Here is a 20790-nt window from a genome sequence, read left to right on the forward strand (position 1 = left end):
CCAGCCACTGGCAACCACTAATCAACTTTCTGAGCACCCTGGGCATTTCACATAAATGGACTGTATGGTAGGTGATCTTTTGTGTTTTCCTTCTTTCAGTTGGTACCGTGTACTCAAGCTTCATCCATGTGGCACCATGTATCATTCCTTCATTCTTTTATATGCTGGCTGCATATAAAACATTAAAAAGATGTTTCTTGAGAAAATATAAAGTCTAAGTATTCCTTAATAGAAATCTTTTCTATTCTTAGAGGATTAAATCGGAGAAGATATTCAACATAGAAATTTTGCTATTCAAATTAACTTCAATATATCATTAATGGCCCTGGCGGGTAGCTCAGTTGGTTAGGGCATTGTCCTGATATGCCAAAGTTGTGGGTTCAATCCCTGGTCAGGGCACATATAAGAATCAACCAATGAATGCATAAATAAGTGGAACAAAAAATTGTTCTCTCTCTCTCTCTCTCTCTCTCTCTCTCTCTTTCTCTTTTTCTTCTTTCTCTCAAAAAAAAAAGAAAAAAATTAAATCTAATAATTAAGAACTGACAAAATAAAAATCTAATGGGAGCATAAAATTATCATCTTAATTCAGAGATTTTTTTTCTTTATAACCTTAGTAAAAATTAAGATAGATGTTGGATTCACATATTCTAATTTTTAATTAAATTAATTTTTTTTTATCATCTGGCAAACTTTTTGCACTCCTGAGTCGAGACAGGCTTTCATTAGACAGAGAAAAAAAGAGAGAGAGAGAGAGAGAGAGAGAGAAGGAGCACGAGGCTGCAGCTGAATTTAGAAAGTAGAGGTGTTCTCATCAGCCACATGAGATGGACAGGAGATTCCTTCCAATAGGCGAGAGAGCAGAGTACAGACAACAGATGTGAGAAAGGTCCTCCTAGCTGTCAAGTTCCAGCATCCTTGTGCTGAAGAAGGGGCGGTGCCACATGATTGAAGTTCAGAGGCAGTACAAAAGCACAGGATTTCTCCCCAACTGCTTGTCACACTGACCTGCACCATCTCTCGACTGCTCGTGGGATTTCTGTCATCTCTTACTGGAGGGGAGCAAACTCTTTGGAGAATAACATTTTACTGCGGCCATGCCTGAACCTGTCCCAGAACCTGCTAAGAAGGAGGGTAAGACTCATCCATAAACCTTTTTGCTGTACTTTTTAATAGAGTATGTTCATGTTGGTATTAATTTTTAAACAAATCCAATTTCTTAAATAGACTATAAAATAATAGAAACACTGCTTTCAGGAAAAGACCCTTGAGAATAAAAAGACCAGAGGAAAGATATAGGAAGAGTATACCAATTTGAAAATATCTGACAATGATAGTTTGTGAAGGAATAGTGACTGAAAGTTTCAAATTGTGATTTTATCATTCAATGACAAGGGATCCTTTACATGTAACTTGAGGATGTTAGTTGCTTGTGGTGAGCCAGTTGCATTTTTCAAGTGTATTTTCATAGGTTGAATCACAAATTTTTCACTATGTATTTGCAATGTGTGTGTGTGGAGAGGAGCTTGGAATATAATTTTTAAAAAATGGTTAGTAGATTTGATCAAGATTTCACAAAAGAATTGGTGACACTGTTTCCAGATTGGTTGTTTTTATCAACGGGCAAACTTTTTAGAAGAGACAGATGCAGGCATTTTTTGCTTTTAGTGCATTTGGAGCTTCATTCATTAAATTCTTGCGTGGGAAGAAAATCAAACACCTGCATAAAAGAGACAAACTTTGAATATCACTGATGGGTTGTGCTTTTAATGAGTCTTATTGTAGATAATTTCATAATATGTAGCCTTTAAAAATAATTAAACTGAAAATATGAAACTATTCTTCATTAGAAGAAATGCTTCTCCTTTCTATAAAACAATCAAGATTAACTACTAATTAGTAACATAAATAAATTGGAATCAGAAATTACTAAAATGACTTAATGAAAAGCACAAATTAACGGCACAATTACATTTAGTTCAGTTTTTAATGGAAACATCTGATAAAATATTATTTTATTCATATGAGCCTTTATTAGTGCTCATAGAATTTTTATTTTTGACTTTTGCAAATAAAAACTGAAAACAAGATTAACAAAGAGCAAAATATAACATTTAGTTTTTTCATTTTTAATTCTTAAAACTGCTTTTAACCGTTATTATGAAGAACCTTGGAAAAGATGCTAGACATTGAACCAAATTATCAAAAGTCTTTGAAATATATTTTCTTTATGTAATTAAGTAACCAGTGTTGACAGGCTGTGGTGATCAGCTTACAGGTTGGCTTTACTTGCTGGTAGAGCATTGATGGATGAAGTCTTCCACCCGAAATAACCACACCAAATGCATGCATTAATATGGGAACTTAATCCTGACTATCGGGCAGGGCGTCCAACCCCTACTAAAGTGTCTTATTTGTAATGCAAATGATTTACATGCGTATTAAGTGTCCTTTTTATTTGATCTGTCACTTGACTAGCCTCTTCAAGGCTTATGTGGATGAAATGCATTCTATGTTTCCTGACTAAGGACAGAATATTGTTTTAACTAACCCACACTTAGTGGGTGAATTTGCATGAAGCCCACTTGAAAATGGCTGAGAAACTACTAAAGAAAAAACAAAAAAGATGACAGGCTATGGAGCCTATAAAGCTAATTAAATTATTCTGTTTGCTAAACTTTTACTTTGTCTGACAACTCAATCTGATCCATTCTACTTTTAGAGACAATGAAATTTTAGAGCTTACAAAGAGGAAACTATATCTTTAACTTCAGCTCCTCACCACCCGAAAATGTATATTTTTACTAAAGTAACACAGATACCAAAGTCCTCATGATCTTCTTTTGCTATAAAAGTACTGTTGATATTCTGTGTAGGAGTCCCCGACCCAGGACAGTAATTTTATACTCATACATTCTTTGGTTAGTTTAAATTTAGGTGACAGGGAGTAGAGATAAAGAAAGGGTTACTGATATATTTAAAATCTTTTCAGGAATTACAGGGATTTTTTGCATTTGTATCATTACCAGCGGGACTGATGCTTTTTTTTTTTTTTTTTTGGCATTAATATATATTTTATTATTGACACTATTACAGATGTTCCCCATTTTTTTCCCTCTTGGCCTACTTCCGCCCAGCTCCCCCCTCACCCCTCCCCTGACCTTCACCACACTTGTCTGTGTCCATGGGCTATGCATATATGTTCTTTGGCTAATCTCCCCACCTTCTTTTATCCAGACCCTCCCAACCCCCTTCCCCTCTGACATCCGTCAGTCTAGAACTGATTCTTAAAGAAACTGCACCTTGAAGAGTTTTCATGGTGAAATGTGTGCATTTTAATATTGTTTCCATCAGAAGAGTTAGGACTATGTCAGTTCAGGAACTATTCTGGTTCTTGTACCTTTTCCTAACTGATTTCATTTTTACTGGGGTTCGTTTTATTCCACGTAAACATCCCTCTGAAAGATAGCCTCAAGAATAAAACTTGCCTCCAAACCAGTTCTTCAGAGTCTTTTCAAACTATCCAAGAGACAGGTTCCTCCAGCCCCTGCAGGTCTTATTACCTCTTCCCCAGCCCAGACAGCCATGCCCAGGAAGGACATGACCAGTTGCTGTCACTCTTGATCGAATACATGGGCTGTTTGGCCCTCCTAGGATCCAAGAGGACCTGGCAACTCTTTGAAAGAGGCTGAGTTTTCAGCACCTGAAGCTGCAAATGATGTATCTCTCAACTGCCTCCCAACCTTCAGTGGCCTAATTCTGGGAACTTCACGTTGGGTCTTGGGAGAGCTGGATCTTTTAAGGAGGAGGGAGAAGTACAGGTGTAACTTTGGCCCTCAAGAAGGAACCCTGATGGAAGTGATTAGTTAATGGGCCTTGTTTAGACCCTTGAAAATATTCTGGATGACTCACTAACCCCTTTTGGAGGAAGACAGTATTATTTTTAAGGAGCAGCCACTTCCTATTCCTTCTCTCCACCACTGTAAATTGTGTATTTATTCTGTGGAGAACTGGATTATTTGTACCACCAGTTCTAGATCTTATAGTTTGGATTCATGCAGAACCTGAAGCCTGGTAATTTTAAGTTATCCTATTCTAATGGTGAGAGAGGATGTGAAAAAAATCTCGAGATTTGTGGGGATGCTTTACATACATTTATGCATGCATCAACCCTAATTGAGCAGTTACTAGGAGTCAGTTGCTGGGACTTGAGAGATATATTCAATATGGCCTCTATTTTAAAAGCCCTTACTAGTTGCCCTGGGGTTGATTTTTAAAAAATTACCTTTCGCTGGAAACTTCTCTTTTTTCCTATCAAAAAGTAATTTTATCAACATGAAATTAGAAAATTCTAAAAGCCTTTCTTCTGTGGTAGGCTCTCTAATAGTTTTAAAATGCTACAAATGGCTCTTAACCGCCCCCCCCCCCAAATGATTCCTCAGAATGGTATCTCTGTAGTTTGTGATAATTAAAACCACAAAGCGGTTCCCTACCATACTTAGACAACTGTTTACTGTCACAATCTAAAGTTACTAGAAAAACGCTCTTCTAAAGCACCAAGTTGAGGCTTCAACACAAATTTCACTTTTTGTTACACGACCTATCAGGCCCTTTTATATTTTATGTACTTAACATAAGCACATAAAGGAAAAAGGCAAAATTCTTGTTATGGTGCTTGTGTAACATTCAAAAAACCTTGGGGGAGTCATTGTCATTCCTTCATCAGCCATGTGGGATCTCTTCTTGAAAACTCAAACATACAGAAAAACATCACTCAGTTTATGACCATAATTTTAAGGTTATCATTCTGATAACTCTGAGAATCAAAGGATGGCATTGTTGCTAGATTCTTTTGCTATATCATCATGCAATATCTATCTAGCTAATCTATCTTGGCCCTTTTCAGTAGAAATAGGTGGGGACATGGTAATGGAGAATAACTTTTTTTTTTTTAAAGTCTATAAGACTTTTTCGTTTGCTATATCTTTCTTTCTTGGTTCCCTAGAGATTTCGCCATATTTTAAAATTCTGCTAAGCCCCAAAACTATCTCAATGTAGAGCAGCATTCATTACCTCTTGCCTATTTCTCAGCATGGCTCAAGGCTTAATCATCATCAGAAAAAGGAAGCCTGGTGACAGAAAATCTACCTGCATGAGATCGGATGGCTTATTTCAAACACCAAAACAAATTTATCTTTGGAAAAGTCATCTTATTCCCTGGCTGGCTTAGTGCATAGAGCATTGGCCTGTGCACTGTGAAGGGTCTCAGGTTTGATTCCAAGTCAAGAGCAATGTATTGGGTTGCAGGTTCGATCCCCAGCCTGGGTCAGGATGAGTGCAAGAGGCAATCAATCGATGTGTGTGTGTCTCTCTCTCTCTCTCTCTCTCTCTCTCTCTCTCTCTCTCTCTCTCTCTCTCTCTCTCTCTCTCTCTCTCTCTCTCTCCTTCCTTCCTTCCTTTTCACTCTCTGAAAAGCCGTGGAAAAAATACCCTCATCTTATATATAAAATATTACCTTTCCTTCAAATAGGAAAAAGTTCATTTGCAGGAAGTAAGGGAAAGAACGGGGGAAGAGGGAGGAGGTATTTAATCAAGGGCAACTATTCTTCTACTTTGAATGGTTTATTTAGGCCAAGTGAAAGATTTGCAAGAGGAATAAAGAATTTATATGAATGAATGAATGCTACAATATGTTTCCCCCTGAAAAAACGTTGCCATGCTGTACTGGAGAGGTCTGTGTAGGTTTGAGCTATCTGTTTTCAGAAGGAACACTCCGGGGCAAATGCACATGAGAGAGACTTAATACTTGGCAAAATCATTCTTTTTCAGTAGCCTGATTTTATGACTGTGCGGATTGCACCTGTTAGGAAGATAAATAAAGGACTGGCCAATTCTTTCCTCTCAAGCACCCTAAATATATCACTTTAAAAAAACTTGGGAAAACAAATTGTATCCTTGCTTCTCATCCAGTAAGTCAGAAGAAGTCTCCCCAGACTTTTCAAACAGCAGCAAAGTTGGGGTAAGAAAGTTCCTGAAATGAACAGAGATCGAGGTTAGGCCCTCTGGCCCCTGGTGGGTCTGAGGGACCCAAGAGAAAGGGAAAAGTGTGGTACTTGCAATCTTTTGTTCTCTCAATGGCTCATTTTATTTTGTCCATGAAACATTTTTTAAAATTTGTTTTTATTATTTTTTGTTGTTGTTAATTTTCACCCGAGGATATTTTTCCATTAATTTTTAGAGAGAGTGGAAGGGAGGGTGAGAGACAGAGAGAGGAAAAACATTGATGTGAGAGAGAAACATCGATTGGCTGCCTCCTGTATGTGCCCCTACCAGGGCCGGGATGGAGCCTGCAATTAAGGTATGTGCCCTTGACCGGAATCGAACCCGGTACGCTTCAGTCCGCGGGCCGAAGCTCTATCCACTGTGCCAAACCGGCTAGGGTGAAACATTTTCTTTTAGACTCCTCTGGACACACAATTCACAGAGTTTTCTTATTTATACCAATTGCCAAGTCCCTGAATCTGACATGAGTATTGGAATAAATTACCCAGACTGAGGTCTCTAAAAAAAACAAACAAAAAAAAAAAAAAAACCAACACACACACACACACACACACACACACACACACACACACACAAACCCAAAACACGACAGGGCACAAAAATAAATGGTCACTTTAAAACTGAAGTGAATATAAAATGATGTTTTTGCAATACTTCTGTAAACAAATAGATGCTTTTTTAAACTTCATAGAATTGAGGGAAGAGGCTGCTATGAAAGGAAATAAGTGATATTGTTTTTATAGCCCTAGAAAGCTTTTTCGTTATTTTTGCTTAAATTTCTTGTGATTCTTTTAAATTTAAAATTTATTTGTAGGCTCTTGATAAACACACAGAGAAGAATTTTTATTATTGTTAATAATTGCTATTTTTGTCTGCACTCTCCCTTAATTAGTCTATGAAACCTATATTAAGAGACACAAAATACTCTTGGCAGCCTGTGTCTTCTGGAGTAATTCTAGACCTCATCCCTAGACATGCTTGGGTGTGTTAGATAATAAAGAACAGGATTAAAGCTCTAGCAATAACAAATAAGCAGAAAACTTTTCACTCCATGTGTAGCCGAGGGGAGACGGCCATGTCTTCTTTCTTTGTTTTTACTTTATGTCCATTTGCGATGGGAACAGATGTCTTTCCTGCAGGAGTCCCTGGTTGGTTCAGCGGGTTGTGTCCCTAGGAAAACTCAAATACACAGAATCATAGGTGTTCTGAGTGAGGGTCGCCATGAAGTAGCTATTGTTTGTGCAAGAGCAGTTTCCTAAGCATAATATTTAAGGAATAAGAGACTGAAAAAGCAACTTTATCATTTAATTTCCTAGGTGTATGCAAATTGTCTTATCACCAGAGCAAACAGGGCTTCTGTCCCCAGAGCTTTTTACAAGGACAGCCTCAAAATATCAGTAGTGATCTTTTCTGCTTATGACTAGAAATTGAGCCATGTCTCTTTGCATAGATAGGCCCAGGTGTAATTTACAAAGAGTGCATTCATTTTGGACAGCCACAAAAATACACAACAAACAACATTTCAGGATGTTCGCATTCATGGGGCGGGTTATTCCTGTGTTTTTATATGCATTTCCATCAAATTTTACATGGATTCCATCAGATTGGGGTGTGAAGTGGTTGATTTGGCAAAGAGAAATTTGCCAAATTTCACATGCTTATTTCTCTCTCTAAAATGAGCACAAATGCCCGGCCAGTGTCACTCAGTGATTGAGCATTGACTTATGAACCAGGAGGTCACGGTTTGATTCCTGGCCAGGGCACATGCCCAGGTTGCAAACTCAGTCCCTGGTGTGGGATGGGCAGGAGTCAGCCAATTGGTGATTTTCTCTCATCATTGATGTTTCATAATTTTTTTAAATAAACTTTTTAAAAAAATTGATTTCAGAGAGGAAGGGAGAGGGAAAGAGAGATAGAAACATCAATTATGAAAGAGAATCATTGATGGGCTGCCTCCTGCACGCCCCCTACTGGGATCAAGCCTACAACCCAGGCATGTGCCATTTACGGAATAGAACCTAGGACCCTTCAGTCCACAGGCTGACGCTCTATCCACTGAGCCAAACCAGCTAGGGCTGTTGATGTTTCTATCTCCCGCTCCCTTTTCCTTCCTCTCTGAAATCAATAAAAATATATTTAAAAAATAAAAATAAAATGAGTTTCCAAAAAACTACCTGCAATATGACTTTCATTATGTCTTTCAAGTCTGAAACCCACTTTGATAAGACTTTTGCCCTTTTATACTCTCTTAGGAATCTTTTTATGGGCCTAGTTGGCACCTCAATACAACATCTAAAATTATGTCTAATATGCCTGACCGCTGTGGCTCAGTTGATTGAGCATTGCCCCATGCACCAAAGGGTTGCCGGTTTGATTCCCAGTCAGGGCACATGCCCAGGTTGCAGGTTCAATCCCTAGTAGGGGGTGTGCAGGAGGCTTATGATCATCAATGTTTCTATCTCCCCCTTTCCCTTCCCTCTCTATAAATCAATAAAATCATATTTAATAAAATTACATCTAATAATATGTCAGATGTTAGATTTTATCATTTGGTCTTATTAATTGTTTTGTCCTGTACATTTACAAGAACCTGGGCTAAAATTTTTTTTTCTCCAAAATCATCTAATTCTTCCTCTAAATAGCATTAAATCTTTTTTTAAATGTCTCAGGAATTCTTTGCTTGTATTAGGTACTAGTTTCTGCCTTCTATAAAACTGTATATATCTTGAAACAGAATTTTCTGCTTATAACTAAAAATGTGTCTATGTGTATAATTCTACATTTTAATTTCTCATTTTTAAGTTAGATATCTTTAGAGTTGTTTTGCATATAGTATGCATTTGGCTTTCTTCTTATCCATATTAAATAAATAATATTAATTATTAAACATAGTGATATAAAAAATTATACTATTTATTAATAGAATATTCTAGACAGTTCAAAGTACAGTCGTACCAAGTACTTAGTTACCTCATCTGTAGACGAAAATAATAATACCTAACTCACTGGGTCTTTGTAAGCATTAAATAGGTCAGGTAAAAAGCTCAGAACAGGACTTAGTACATAATAAGAACTGCATTTTCCTTCTGAAGCAGCAAACTTAGAAATCTTGTCTGTTAAAGGTGTTAAATGCCACGTTTAATATAAATTTTGAGGATATTTGACTTCCTTACCTTGTGTTAATATCCATAATACATTACAAAAGAGCTGTTGTTATTATCTTAGCCATCATTGGCACCATCATAAGCTTTTTTTTTTTTTTTTAACTCGGGTGAAGCATCTTAGCTTTTACCCAGGGATCAAATAAGAGTTCTGTACTCCCAGAACCTCTGTTGTGTTACCTGAAATGTGTCATGTCCAGCTGGGGGTCTCCAGTTGTTAGACAGAAGGTGACATTATTGCGGGGCATGGCCTTTCCCACGGAGGTAAAGGAGTCACCCTGGACAGTTGACCATGTAACTAGATCTGCCACTATATCTGGGTTTGTTGGACATTAAGATTTCTCTCTGCACCAGGGGTGCTTTTTGCAGGTGGGGGTCTGACTATTTCTGTGATAACCACATAAAGAACGCCCCTTGATTCACATATGGATGTGGTGGGTGATTGATTGAGTGCTGCTGTGTTTACTGCTGTGGAATTTTATTTTTATGACCCCACCTGGCATTGGCACTGTTCTTCCTCTATTTTTAAAAAGTTACCCAGTGTGAGGCCCAGTATGCCTTGGGCAAGGTCTTTAAGGAATTATCTGATAACCTATAACCACCTAAGAGCGATATGGTTGTGGTGATGGTCAGCCGAGGAACAGATCCCCGGGAAAGGCATAAGAAGGGACTAAACGAGGAAATTGTTAACAATTCAAATCACTTTTGTAATAATTTTCTTTGGACCTGTGCAAAGTTTTTAAACTTCTTCAATTTGAGTAAAGGTCCCCCCACGCCACTATGCCATTCAACCCCCATTCGAGTCTTACTTTAAAGCATGTAAGAATAGGGAGAAAGAGACAAATCATCAGATCTTAGCAGAAGGTCTTATTTTCACCCAGCCCCATGTTTATAGTGAGAAGCTATTTGTTGCAATGTAATACTAACCACATCTTAATCCTCTTCCTGTGTAGAATGACATCTTGAGTTGAAACACTCCTAATTAGAAAGACTTAAGAACAAGCTGACTAGGAGATGGGGAAAATAAATCCTGTGGATTCAGTGAACTTCCATCAAACTGAATAACGAGCCACTGAAATTTTACATACTTGATGCACAATTAAGTTAATCTATTCAGAACCTTAGAATATTGTCTTTGGCAATACATATGCACAGTAAATGAATACAGATTAAATGGATCGAATCATTCTGAATAGCTGGATTCTCTGGGTAGCTATGGGTTTTTATTCTTGAATCTTATTATTTCAAACAATTTGGATAGAGACAAGCCTAAAATGTAATATATTGCTCCTCGCCTTTTTTTTTCTTTTTATCCTCACCTGAGGATATTTTTTCCCATTGCTTTTTAGGGAGAGTGAAAGGGAGGGAAAGAGCAGGGGAGAGAGAGAGAGAGAGACATCGATGTGAGAGAGACACATTGATGGGGATCGAACCTGCCATTCAGAAATCAAACCCATGATCCTTCGGTGCTCAGGCTGATGCTATAACCACTGAGTACACCAGCCAGGTCAATTACTCTTTGCTCTTAAAAACAAAGTTCAATGGATATAATTTAATGTTGTCTTAAGTTATAGGTATGTTATTGTACCACCTGAAATCCTGAGAGCCCAAATTATTTGCTTTTTATTAAATGGGCTCGTGTTATTTGTATTTAGAATTTGTGTCCAATTTTTCATAGGTTTCCTGTCTCATCCCTTGCTGGGAGGCTGCTGTCTTCTTTTATTGCTTTTGTCAGTCAGTATGTGAAGCTGCCCTTGTCTTCCCTTTGTTGTTTGCTCTGGACCCCAGACCAGGTCACTGATCTGGTTGAGTAGGGCCTCACTAAGGAGTGTCTGCAGGGTACCTAACACATCACATTTAAGGAGGCACTCACTCTCAGGGTTGTGCAAGAGCAGTGTCAGTGCCTGTGAGTGAGTGCCCCCTTAAAAGTTAGTCCCTGGGCACCTGGCCTGCCTCACCCTGGTCCCTCCCAGTTCCTAGACCAAGTGAGGACCTGGGTCAGGGGCTTCTCTTGTCAGTAAAGCACTTGAGCTCTTAGTGCTCAGAACTTGAGGGGCTTGAGGAGCTTGAGACAAATCCATTTTGCCCTTGGGAGACCCTTTTTAATTTGCTGCTCAGCAGCTGTTGTCTGAGTAAGTGAGGTTGCTAGATAGCTGAGTTCTGAGGAGAGGTGGTACTAGACAACATTGACCTTTTGTCTCTATTATTGTACTAGGAAAATGGTTATTACCCCCAAATCAATTTATGACTTAGACTGCTTTATTTGTTTTATTAATCAAGGCTACAGATTATTCCTAAATGAGCTATATGACATGTTTATTTAAAAGAAAGAGAAAAGCACACATACAAAATATTTTTTAACAAGATTTGCAATAAATTTTAAACATTTCTTAAACTTTTTGGTCCCAGGTCCACTTTTATATTATTTATAACTAGTGACCTGGTGCACGGATTCATGCACATTAAAAGGAAATTAATTAGAAGGTGGCTGGCAAGGTGGGACTGGGCGCGAAGGGTCAGACACGCCCTGGAGCCAACCTCCCATGGTCCCTTCCCGGCCAGCTGCACGTGGGTGGCTCCATGGCTCGAAAGGCACCTGCAGAGTGAGCAAGGTCCCTCTGGCAGGTGAGATCCCTCGGCCTGGCCTGTGGGGATCGGGCGGAAACTGGCTCTCTGACATCGCCCAAGGGGTCCCAGATTGCGAGAGGGCACTCTGCAAAGTTGCTGTCCTACAGGGTGTGGAATGCAAATACAAGTGTGCATAAACCAGATTAGGGGCTGACAGTGCCCCAGCAACAACATAACCCACGGCCTGAGGTGGAATTGTGTGGCCCCGCACCCTCGGCTCCTTCCTCTCTGGTTTCAGGGTGTGTCACCCAAGAACCACCACTGCCAAGTCACTTCAGCTTCGCAGCTCCTGCATTGAGCATCTGCCCCCTGGTGGTCAGTGTGCCTCATAGCAACCCGTCGGATGGAGTGAAGGACACTTAGCAATTAGACTTTTATATATATACTAGAGGCCCGGTGCACGAAATTCGTGCACTGGGGGGGGGGGGTGCCCCTCAGCCCAATCTGCACCCTCTTCAATCTGGGACCCCTCAGGGGATGTCCAACTTCCAGCAGTCGGACATGCCTCTCACAATCCGGAACCGCTGGCTCCTAACCACTCACCTGCCTGCCTGCCTGATTGTCCCTAACCCCACTGCCTGCCTGCCTGCTCGCCCCTACCTTGATCTCCTGCCAGCCTGATTGCCCCTACCTTGCCCTCCCCTATCAGCCTGATCACCCCAAACTGCCTGTGCCTTGGCCCCCAGTCTGGCCTCCCTCTGGAGGCACCACCCCTATAACCCCAATGCTGCTGCCACTGCAGCTGGTTATGGCTGCCTGAGCCTTGGCCTTTGTAGCCACTGTGGCTTTGTCTGGAAAGATGTCCGGAAGACAACCACTCTAATTAGCATATTACCCTTTTATTAGTATATATAGAGGCCAATCTTTTATATATCTATATATAGACTAGAGGCCCGATGCACGAAATTCTGCAAGAGTAGACCTTCCTTCCTTCAGTTATGGCACTGGCTTCCCTCTGGCACCCAGGACCCAGGCTTCCCTCGCAGCCCTGGCTTCATTGGGAAGGACATTGGGTCTAATTAGCATATTATGCTTTTATTATTATAGATAATTAATAAGGAAATGAAAAAGCATTTATTTTGCTCATTATATCAATAGTTACTGTACTAGGAATTTAAATTGATAAAAATTTTGCAACACAAGAATACACAGCACAACTTATATTAGCTGTCAGAGCATCATGTCTTCACACATATATTCTATAGAAAGGTTACTGCAAATTTGTGAGGTTGTGAGTGCAAAGGGCAAATAATGTCCTAGCATTATTTTAAAAAATAGTTTTGACCTCATGGACTCCCCAAAGGGGTCTTGGGAGCTCTTGGGGATGCCAGACTATACTTATAGAATCACTGTTATAAATCAATATAGAATTGCCTCTAAAAAATGTGTAATTCCCTTAAATGTCAAGGTATAAAATGTAGAATAAATAGAACAGGAAACAAATTAAGCACAAAACTATAAAAACATTAGATTAAACAATAATTTATGCCCAAAATCTATATCACTGATGCATAAGCCAGTAGAAATTATTATCATTTGCGTTTGCTGATTGTTTTGGTAACACAATTTATATAATCAAAACTTCTCTAAGAGTGATGGCCACCCCCATGAACAATATTTTATTTTTTAAAAAATATATTTTTTATTGATTTCAGAGAGGAAGGGAGAGGGGAAGAGAGATAGAAACATCAATAATGAGAGAGAATCATTGATCAGCTGCTTCCTGCACACCCCATACACTGGGGATTGCTGCAACCCAGGCATGTGCCTTGACCGGGAATCGAACCGTGATCTCCTGGTTTATAGGTCAACACTCAAATCACTAAACCATGCCAGCTTGGCTGAACAATATTTTATATTAAAGCATTTACCACTGTTCTGTTGTCAAGGCATATATAGTCCGGACTGCTACTTGTACAGAGTGCAGACCCCACTATCAGCAGGGGATGCACCTGCCAGTGTTTATGACATATTTACTCTAAAAAGAAAGATAATTTTCTGTACAAATGTGACAAAACAGGAGTTGGCCAGACAGAGCCTTATTCATCATAATGTTTGCAATACATAAGGCATTCACATATTTTATTTCAAACCGAGAATTTCACTCTAAGAATAAGAAATAATAATTAGGGATTACATACAATATTTGCCTGCACCCCAAGTTACCAAAGGATGGTTTTAGCATGTTTATTTTATAAAAAAAAAAAGTGACAAAAAGAAAACCACAAAAAGACCTAGAATCCTGCCACTCAAGGGTAATGATTGTTATTATAGGTTCTTCCTGTCTTTTCTATGACAACATAGCATATTATATGATGCAATTGTGCCCTTCATGCTTTCAAAAAGCTAAATTAAATTGCGTATGAGGTCCCATAAAATATTTTTAAGCAGGTCAGGCAATGCATTGAGCCAGTGAGCCCATGGGAAGAGGAGAGCTGGGTTGTTTACATCATTTTGGTGTAGAGACACATACATATGGAGAGGCAAGTCAATGCCTCTTAAGACTTCAAATTTCCCCCCTTAGTTTACTGACCATGGGTCCCTTGATCATTGGCTGCAGAAACGGACTGCACTGAAGGCCAGTAATGGAGTTACTGGGTTCCTAGCCTTTCAGCAACAGCACGAAGGCCACATGTGGGCTGTCTATTTAATAGCTGCCACCAGTGCCCATCAATTAGAATGCCCTGGCACTCACTGTGCGGGCCTGCCATTGGTGGCATACCTGTGCTTTTTACAGTAGGTGGTCATAGGAAAAATCCACCATAAATAGCTCGAGCCCTTTGAAAGCATTTCAGTGTTGCAGAGGGAAAGTCTATATCTGTGAACCAGACAGGATCAAAGAGCAGTCGTGCTTGCCAAAAGGGGAAGGAGCTTGCTTGACTTGCTGGTTCAGAATCCAATTCATTTTCACATTGTCCATTAAAATATTTCCTTGGGCTTAACTTTTTAGAGTATTTAGTTTCTTCTTTTTGTTAAAAAAAAAAAAAAGGAAAAGTTTAAAAACAGCAACAACAGCCTGGCTGGCATGGCTCAGTGGTTGAGCTTTGACCTATGAACCAGGAGGTCACAGTTCAATTCCTGGTCAGGGCACATGCCCAGGTTGTGGGCTCAATCCCCAGTGTGGGGCATGCAGGAGGCAATCGATCATTGATGTTCCTCTCTCATCATTGATGTTTCTATCTCTCTCTCTCCCTCTCCCTTCCTCTCTCTGAAAACAATAAAAAGGTATATTAAAAAAAAATAAAAACAGCAACTTATATATCCCTGCTTCTTTAGTCCATCCTGTTGGTCTGCTTTCTAATGCAGACAATGGGATGAAGGGAAGAAGGCAAAGAGCCACCTTTCCTCACATGGCAGAAAAGTTGATTGGAATTTGCCCTTTGGCTTTTGAAAAAGCAGAGATGTAGTAGAACCTCCCAAGAATAAATACCCATTTGCTCTAAATCTCAAGAGCTTCCCAAGGCCAGGTGCCTTCCGATAGTCACAGCAAGACTAAACTAGTTGACGGCAGAGGTGGCATGCTTGTCCATGCCTGTCTGGGGGGCTTTTTGCTAAGAAATGCAGCCCATATTTTGAAAGGGGGGATTCCTTAGAAAGGCAAGGGGTATACTGTCATTGACGGCCAAAACTCTAGTCCTAATTGCTCTCCTGCCCTTGTTAAGAAATGGAAGAGGTGTTGACAGTAAGAAGAAATATAAATGATGGGGTTGGGTGAATGCTTGTGAGCATACAGCCAGCGGGAGGGTCACCAATGGGAGACATAGTGTTCCCTGTGGGTAAGACAGACGAAGAAAGCTGCCCTTAGAGTGCCAGGGGCCGGTTCTTCATTTCCTGGCAGTGAGGGGAAGGGCCTTTTGTGCGGGTAGGAACAGGCTGCCAGTCAACTATATTTATGGAGCAGCTGCTGTGCAGACTTTGAAAAGGAGGAGGAGACAGGCCTTGTCCTCAAGAAGCTTGTGATCAAAGAGAGAAGAAAGCTCTCCACCTACTGTAAACCCTTCGCATTCACGATGGCATTTGAAAAGGAGGGGACTTGGTGAAAGTCAGGGCATAGTCTGAGCCTTGTCTCTCTAAGTGTGTGTCAGGGACTGGCAGCATCAGCATCACCTGGGAGCCTGTTAGAAATGCAGAATCTTGAACCCAGAGTCAGAATCTGCACTTGACCAAATCCCTATAGATGATCTGTCTGCAGTTTCAAAAGCACTAGAGGGGCCTGGAGGTGGTGCATTTAGAATATTTTGAGAGAGCAAGCTACCTCAAAATATTCGGTTCAGTGAGTAAATTGGTAGAAAGGGCAGTTCATTTACCTGTGAGCTTCTTAAACACTGGCATCTCATCTTAGCCTCATTTACCAGTATAAGCGCCGCTGTTCTTATTAAATTCATATGGGAGCTCAATGAATTCCAGTTGCATGGGTGCCTCTTCCTACAGCCCTATTCAGTGGGATCCTGTGGAAATTGCTGTGAATGAATTATTGTTACAGAGGCAGCCAATGAATTTTGGGAACATGCAAATGATTATTAGAGGAGTGGGCAAAGCTATGGGCAAAGTCAGAGACACAGGTGTGAATTAAAGTAAGAGAGTTTTGGGCCCCGAGACATACCTGCAATGGTTTGTGTTCAGTCTCAGTCATGTGCCACTTGGCCTTCGTTACTCTTGGTTCCCCATCTCTCCTGGTTTAAGACAGCTGGTATTCTTTGTTTCACGTGCACTGAAAACTATTGAGAGTTCATTTTCTTATCTTTTCTGTCCCACCAGGATTGATTGATAGAGTTATCTACATTGTGCACACTCTATATCATGCATGTAAATGTCATCAAAATCAGTTATTACCATTTTATAGTAGGAGAGTGAGAGTCCTCTGTTCGGTTCCCAGATGCTTCCTCACCTCCCACCCCAATATCAGACGTGTTCTAGAACATGACGCAATGCACAGACCTCAAAAGAAGGCCAATCCCTGGCAGGTGGCATATGTGGAAAGACAACGTGTGTTAGAGTAAAATTCTGATAATGATGATGATAACCAAGAAGGGATAAAACATATACAGGGTGTACCATGTTTCCTGCCCCTGCAGGAACTCACTCATTGCTGCCAACAACCTTTGAGATAAATTCTGCTATTATTTCCATTGCCTAGGAGAGGAAATTAAGGCACGCTCTACTCCTACAGACAAGGCAACATCCACCTGAGGCTGTGTGGCCATGGCAATAATAACTGCCACGCATCCAAAACGGAAACCATCCCCACATGCCATGATATTTTGAATTTAATTAAAAAATCAATTTGCAATGAATATTATAAATATATTACTCATAATTCAGGTGTTCTTGAATATTTTCGGCTGAAAATTCTCACAACAAAATGATTTTAAAGTTGGTCAGAGCTGCCACTTAGGGAAAACATTTTTTTTAAATAGATTTGCATGGCGTGTGGGGAAGGTCCGCCGCTTGCATCTACAGATGCTTATGGCATTCAATAGGTTAAGACCAGTCAATTCGGTGGGGGAAATGCAGTAATTCTATATAATAAAAGTCTAATATGCAAGCAGACCGAACGGCAGAATGACCAGTTGTGATGATGCGCACTGACCACCAGAGGGCAGACGCTAAATGCAGGAGCTGCCCCCTGGTGGTCAGTGCGTTCCAACAGGGGGAGCGCTGCTCAACCAGAAGCCGGGTTCACAGCTGGTGAGTGTAGCAGTGGTGGTGGGAGCCTCTCCCACCCCTGTGGCAGTGCTAAGGATGTCCGACTGCCAGCTTAGGCCCACAGACATCCCCCAAGGGCTCCCAGACTGCGAGAGGGCGCAGGCCAGGCTGAGGGATACCCCCCCGCAGTGTACGAATTTTGTGCACCAGGCCTCTAGTATCTCTGAAAAGGCCATCCGTTTACTTCTGCTCCACAAGTATGAGCATCTGAGAGGGGAAATGCAGCACCAGGCTGCAGAGCCCAGGTTCTGAGTCAGGCAGACCTGGGCCACCCTTCAGGAGCTGTGGGACCTCGCCTGGCCTCAGTTTCTTTCTGCAAAATGGGGGGAATTATAGCACTGATGGCATAGAGTTGTAAGGATGGTAAGAATTAATATACACTAGGTCCTACATGTGGTGGGTGCCAAAAAGTGATTGTGCTTTATTTATTCCTTCACTGGCTGTAAAGTAATGGAGTTTCTATGGTTTTAAGAAGGAGAAGTTCTAGCTCTGCCTACCTACCAGGTAAGCTGCATTTTTCTGTTTTTCCTTCCTGCAACCTTTCTAAAAATGTACTAGCATTTATATCCTAAGTCTCTGTTGTTCTTACTATTCCGTAATGACCCATGCTATGTGGATTTCTCAGAAGTGGAATTAAGCCCTTTAAATTCTCACTTTGTTTTGATTTGGGGCATTCAGACACAATGGAAATGGAGAGCTCATATTCAGGGCACATTTACAGTGTCAGTGTTCAAGACTATTCGCTTTTATTTATTTGATTAGAATTCACCCTTGGCGTTACTTCCAAAACTGGATTTTAAGTAACTACAGCTTCCCTTACAAAATAGGCCTTTGTTTACATACATGCTGAGAAAGTACCACCAATTTGATAGTTTATGTGCAATCACCAAAAAAGCCCTTCTTAAGTTTTTTTAAAATCAATTCACTGCACACTTACTGTGTTTTCGGCAGTAAAATGAGGTACCAGGGAGAAAAGAAAAAAAATGAAAGATCCCTGTTCTGATTTTGTTGTGAGGGAAAAGAAACATAAATATACAAAGACAACTGAAGATTAATGAAAAATAATTAATGAATGAAGAATGTATTATGATGTGGCCCAGAATTCCAAGAAAATAAGGGAGAGGAACAGAATGGAATAATTAGCTCTGAGTGTCTTGCAAGAAATGTCAAAAAGATAGGTCAAGATTACTATCAGACAATAGTGGTAATAGTTATTGCTATACATTATAGAGCTCTATCTACATGCCAGGAACGTTGCTGAGTATTTTACATAGGATTAGCACCCTCGGAGGTCTTTTATCTTATTCTTATTTCACAGATGGGGACACCAAGCTGATAGAGATTAAGGAATTGCCCAGGTCACACAACTAATAGGGCGTAGAGTCAGGATTCAAAAACCTAAGTCTGTCTGACACAATCCCACGTAGAGAAAAACACAAAAGGTCTGTTGGGAAGAAGATCATCACTCTTCTCAGTGGCAGAAAGGTCAGAAGGCGAAGAGAGACCCCAGCTCTAGAACAGAGGGGCCGCCCTGAGGGAGAGGGAGGAAGTGGCTGCTGACAGTGGCTTTGAATGCTAACCTCAAGGGCCTAGACCTAACCAAATAGGTAACAGGACCCTCTAGTGTAGAATAACAGGATGAAAACCAGTTTGGCCTAAGTAATCCCTGCAGCTGTGGGGAAAAAGACTGAAGGGAGCCCAGTTGGTGTGGCTCAGTGGTTGAGCATTGACCTATGAACCACGAGGTCATGGTTAGATTCCCAGTCAGGGTGCATGCCAAGGTTGTGGGCTCGATCCCCATTAGGGGGCGTGCAGGAGGCAACTAATCAATGATTCTCTCTCATCATTGATGTTTCTATCTTTCCCTCTCTCTTCCTCTCTGAAATAAATAAAAATACAGTTTTTTTAAAAAACAGACTGGAGGGAGGAGAAACTTGTCTGCAAAGAGAGCCAGGAAGAGGTCCTCAGGCAATGGGCAACAGAGATAGCATGTCAAAGAAATGGGCTTCTCGCTCTCAGTATTCTGATATCCATGTGCTGAATCAGCTCACCCAAAGCTGAGAGCTCAACATTAGATTTCCACCTCTGCACTCAGAACTCTGAAAATAAAATGCTTTGACCCTGGGCTTTGTCTTCTGGTTGCCAATGGCACTAAAGATCGTTTCCATGATGTGGCCAAGGAAGATGCCATCTATGGAACATGTGTCTTTCACTGTATCTTTAAGCCACATGACATCCTGTCACGTTATCGTCTGCCAATCTGAAAGGTTATATGTGTGGATTTTTTTGTTTGTTTGATTTTTAGAGAGAGTGGAAGAGAGAGGGAAAGACAGAGAGAAACACTGATGTGAGAGAAACACAGAGATTGGTTGCCTCCTGCACCCACCCCGACCAGGGCCCGGGCCAGGGAGGAGCGTGCAACCAAAGTACGTGCCCTTGACCGGAATCGAACGGGGGATCTTTTAGTCCGTAGGCAGATGCTCTGTCCACTGAGCCAAACCGGCTAGGGTTATATGTGTGTGTTTTTTTCCATTTAGTCATTTTTTCCCTACCTTATTACTAAATAGTAATATATTTATTTATATGATCATCTGAATGAAAATCATTTTTTAATTTCGATTGGAGTTTATAACTGGCACAAAAAAAAAGTAGTGATGGAAGAAGACATTGCTACATCCTGGCAGCCCTGCATCTCTCCTTTATCGTTTTCTGTTGCCATGACATCTAGCCCTTCTTTGATACCCACTCCTGTCTGTCCAGACTGAAACAGGGCGCTTGGCCTGCTCATAGAAATGACTCTTGGGCCACACAGCTGGTTGTGAGGTATTGTCCTCTTGGCTTGGAAAGAGCCACTTTTGGAAAAATGTGGAAAATCGTAGATCCAGACAAAGATAAAACTCCAGGGATCCCACAGAGTGCCTATAATATAAAAACTTTGCTTTGATATTTAATTGTCAAGAAGAAAATAATTGCAAATGAGATCGCCTTCGTTAACTGCGTCTTCCTGTGCTGGTCCAGAACCGAGGTGGGATCTACTCTCCACTCCAATTAGTGACCTGCGCATGAGTAGCAGCTGGTCCTCACGCGCAGGTCACTAATCCCCAATCCTGGGCATCCGCCGGGACTCAGCAGGGGAAATTCTATGCCCTTTGGTCACGGGGTGTGCCTTTAGGGACTTGGACATAGAATGTTCTTTAACAGAAGTTTCTTTAACAGACTTTACTGCCAGACT

The 20790-nt window shown here is 40.8% G+C and overlaps 1 protein-coding gene across 1 annotated transcript in view; it reads left to right on the plus strand.

Moving 5' to 3' along the window:
• Positions 1-1053: 1053 nt before the first annotated feature.
• The window catches only part of MYBPC1 (myosin binding protein C1), a 93853-nt gene continuing 74116 nt past the window's right edge, over positions 1054-20790 (plus strand). Inside the window, exon 1 of the mRNA XM_054719408.1 lies at positions 1054-1134. Coding sequence (XP_054575383.1) covers positions 1098-1134 — 37 coding nt within the window. The 5' untranslated portion in view covers positions 1054-1097. The remainder of the gene's footprint in view (positions 1135-20790) is intronic.

Source organism: Eptesicus fuscus, chromosome 7 (genome assembly GCF_027574615.1).
Source record: "Eptesicus fuscus isolate TK198812 chromosome 7, DD_ASM_mEF_20220401, whole genome shotgun sequence".
In the NCBI taxonomy this organism is placed as follows: domain Eukaryota; kingdom Metazoa; phylum Chordata; class Mammalia; order Chiroptera; family Vespertilionidae; genus Eptesicus; species Eptesicus fuscus.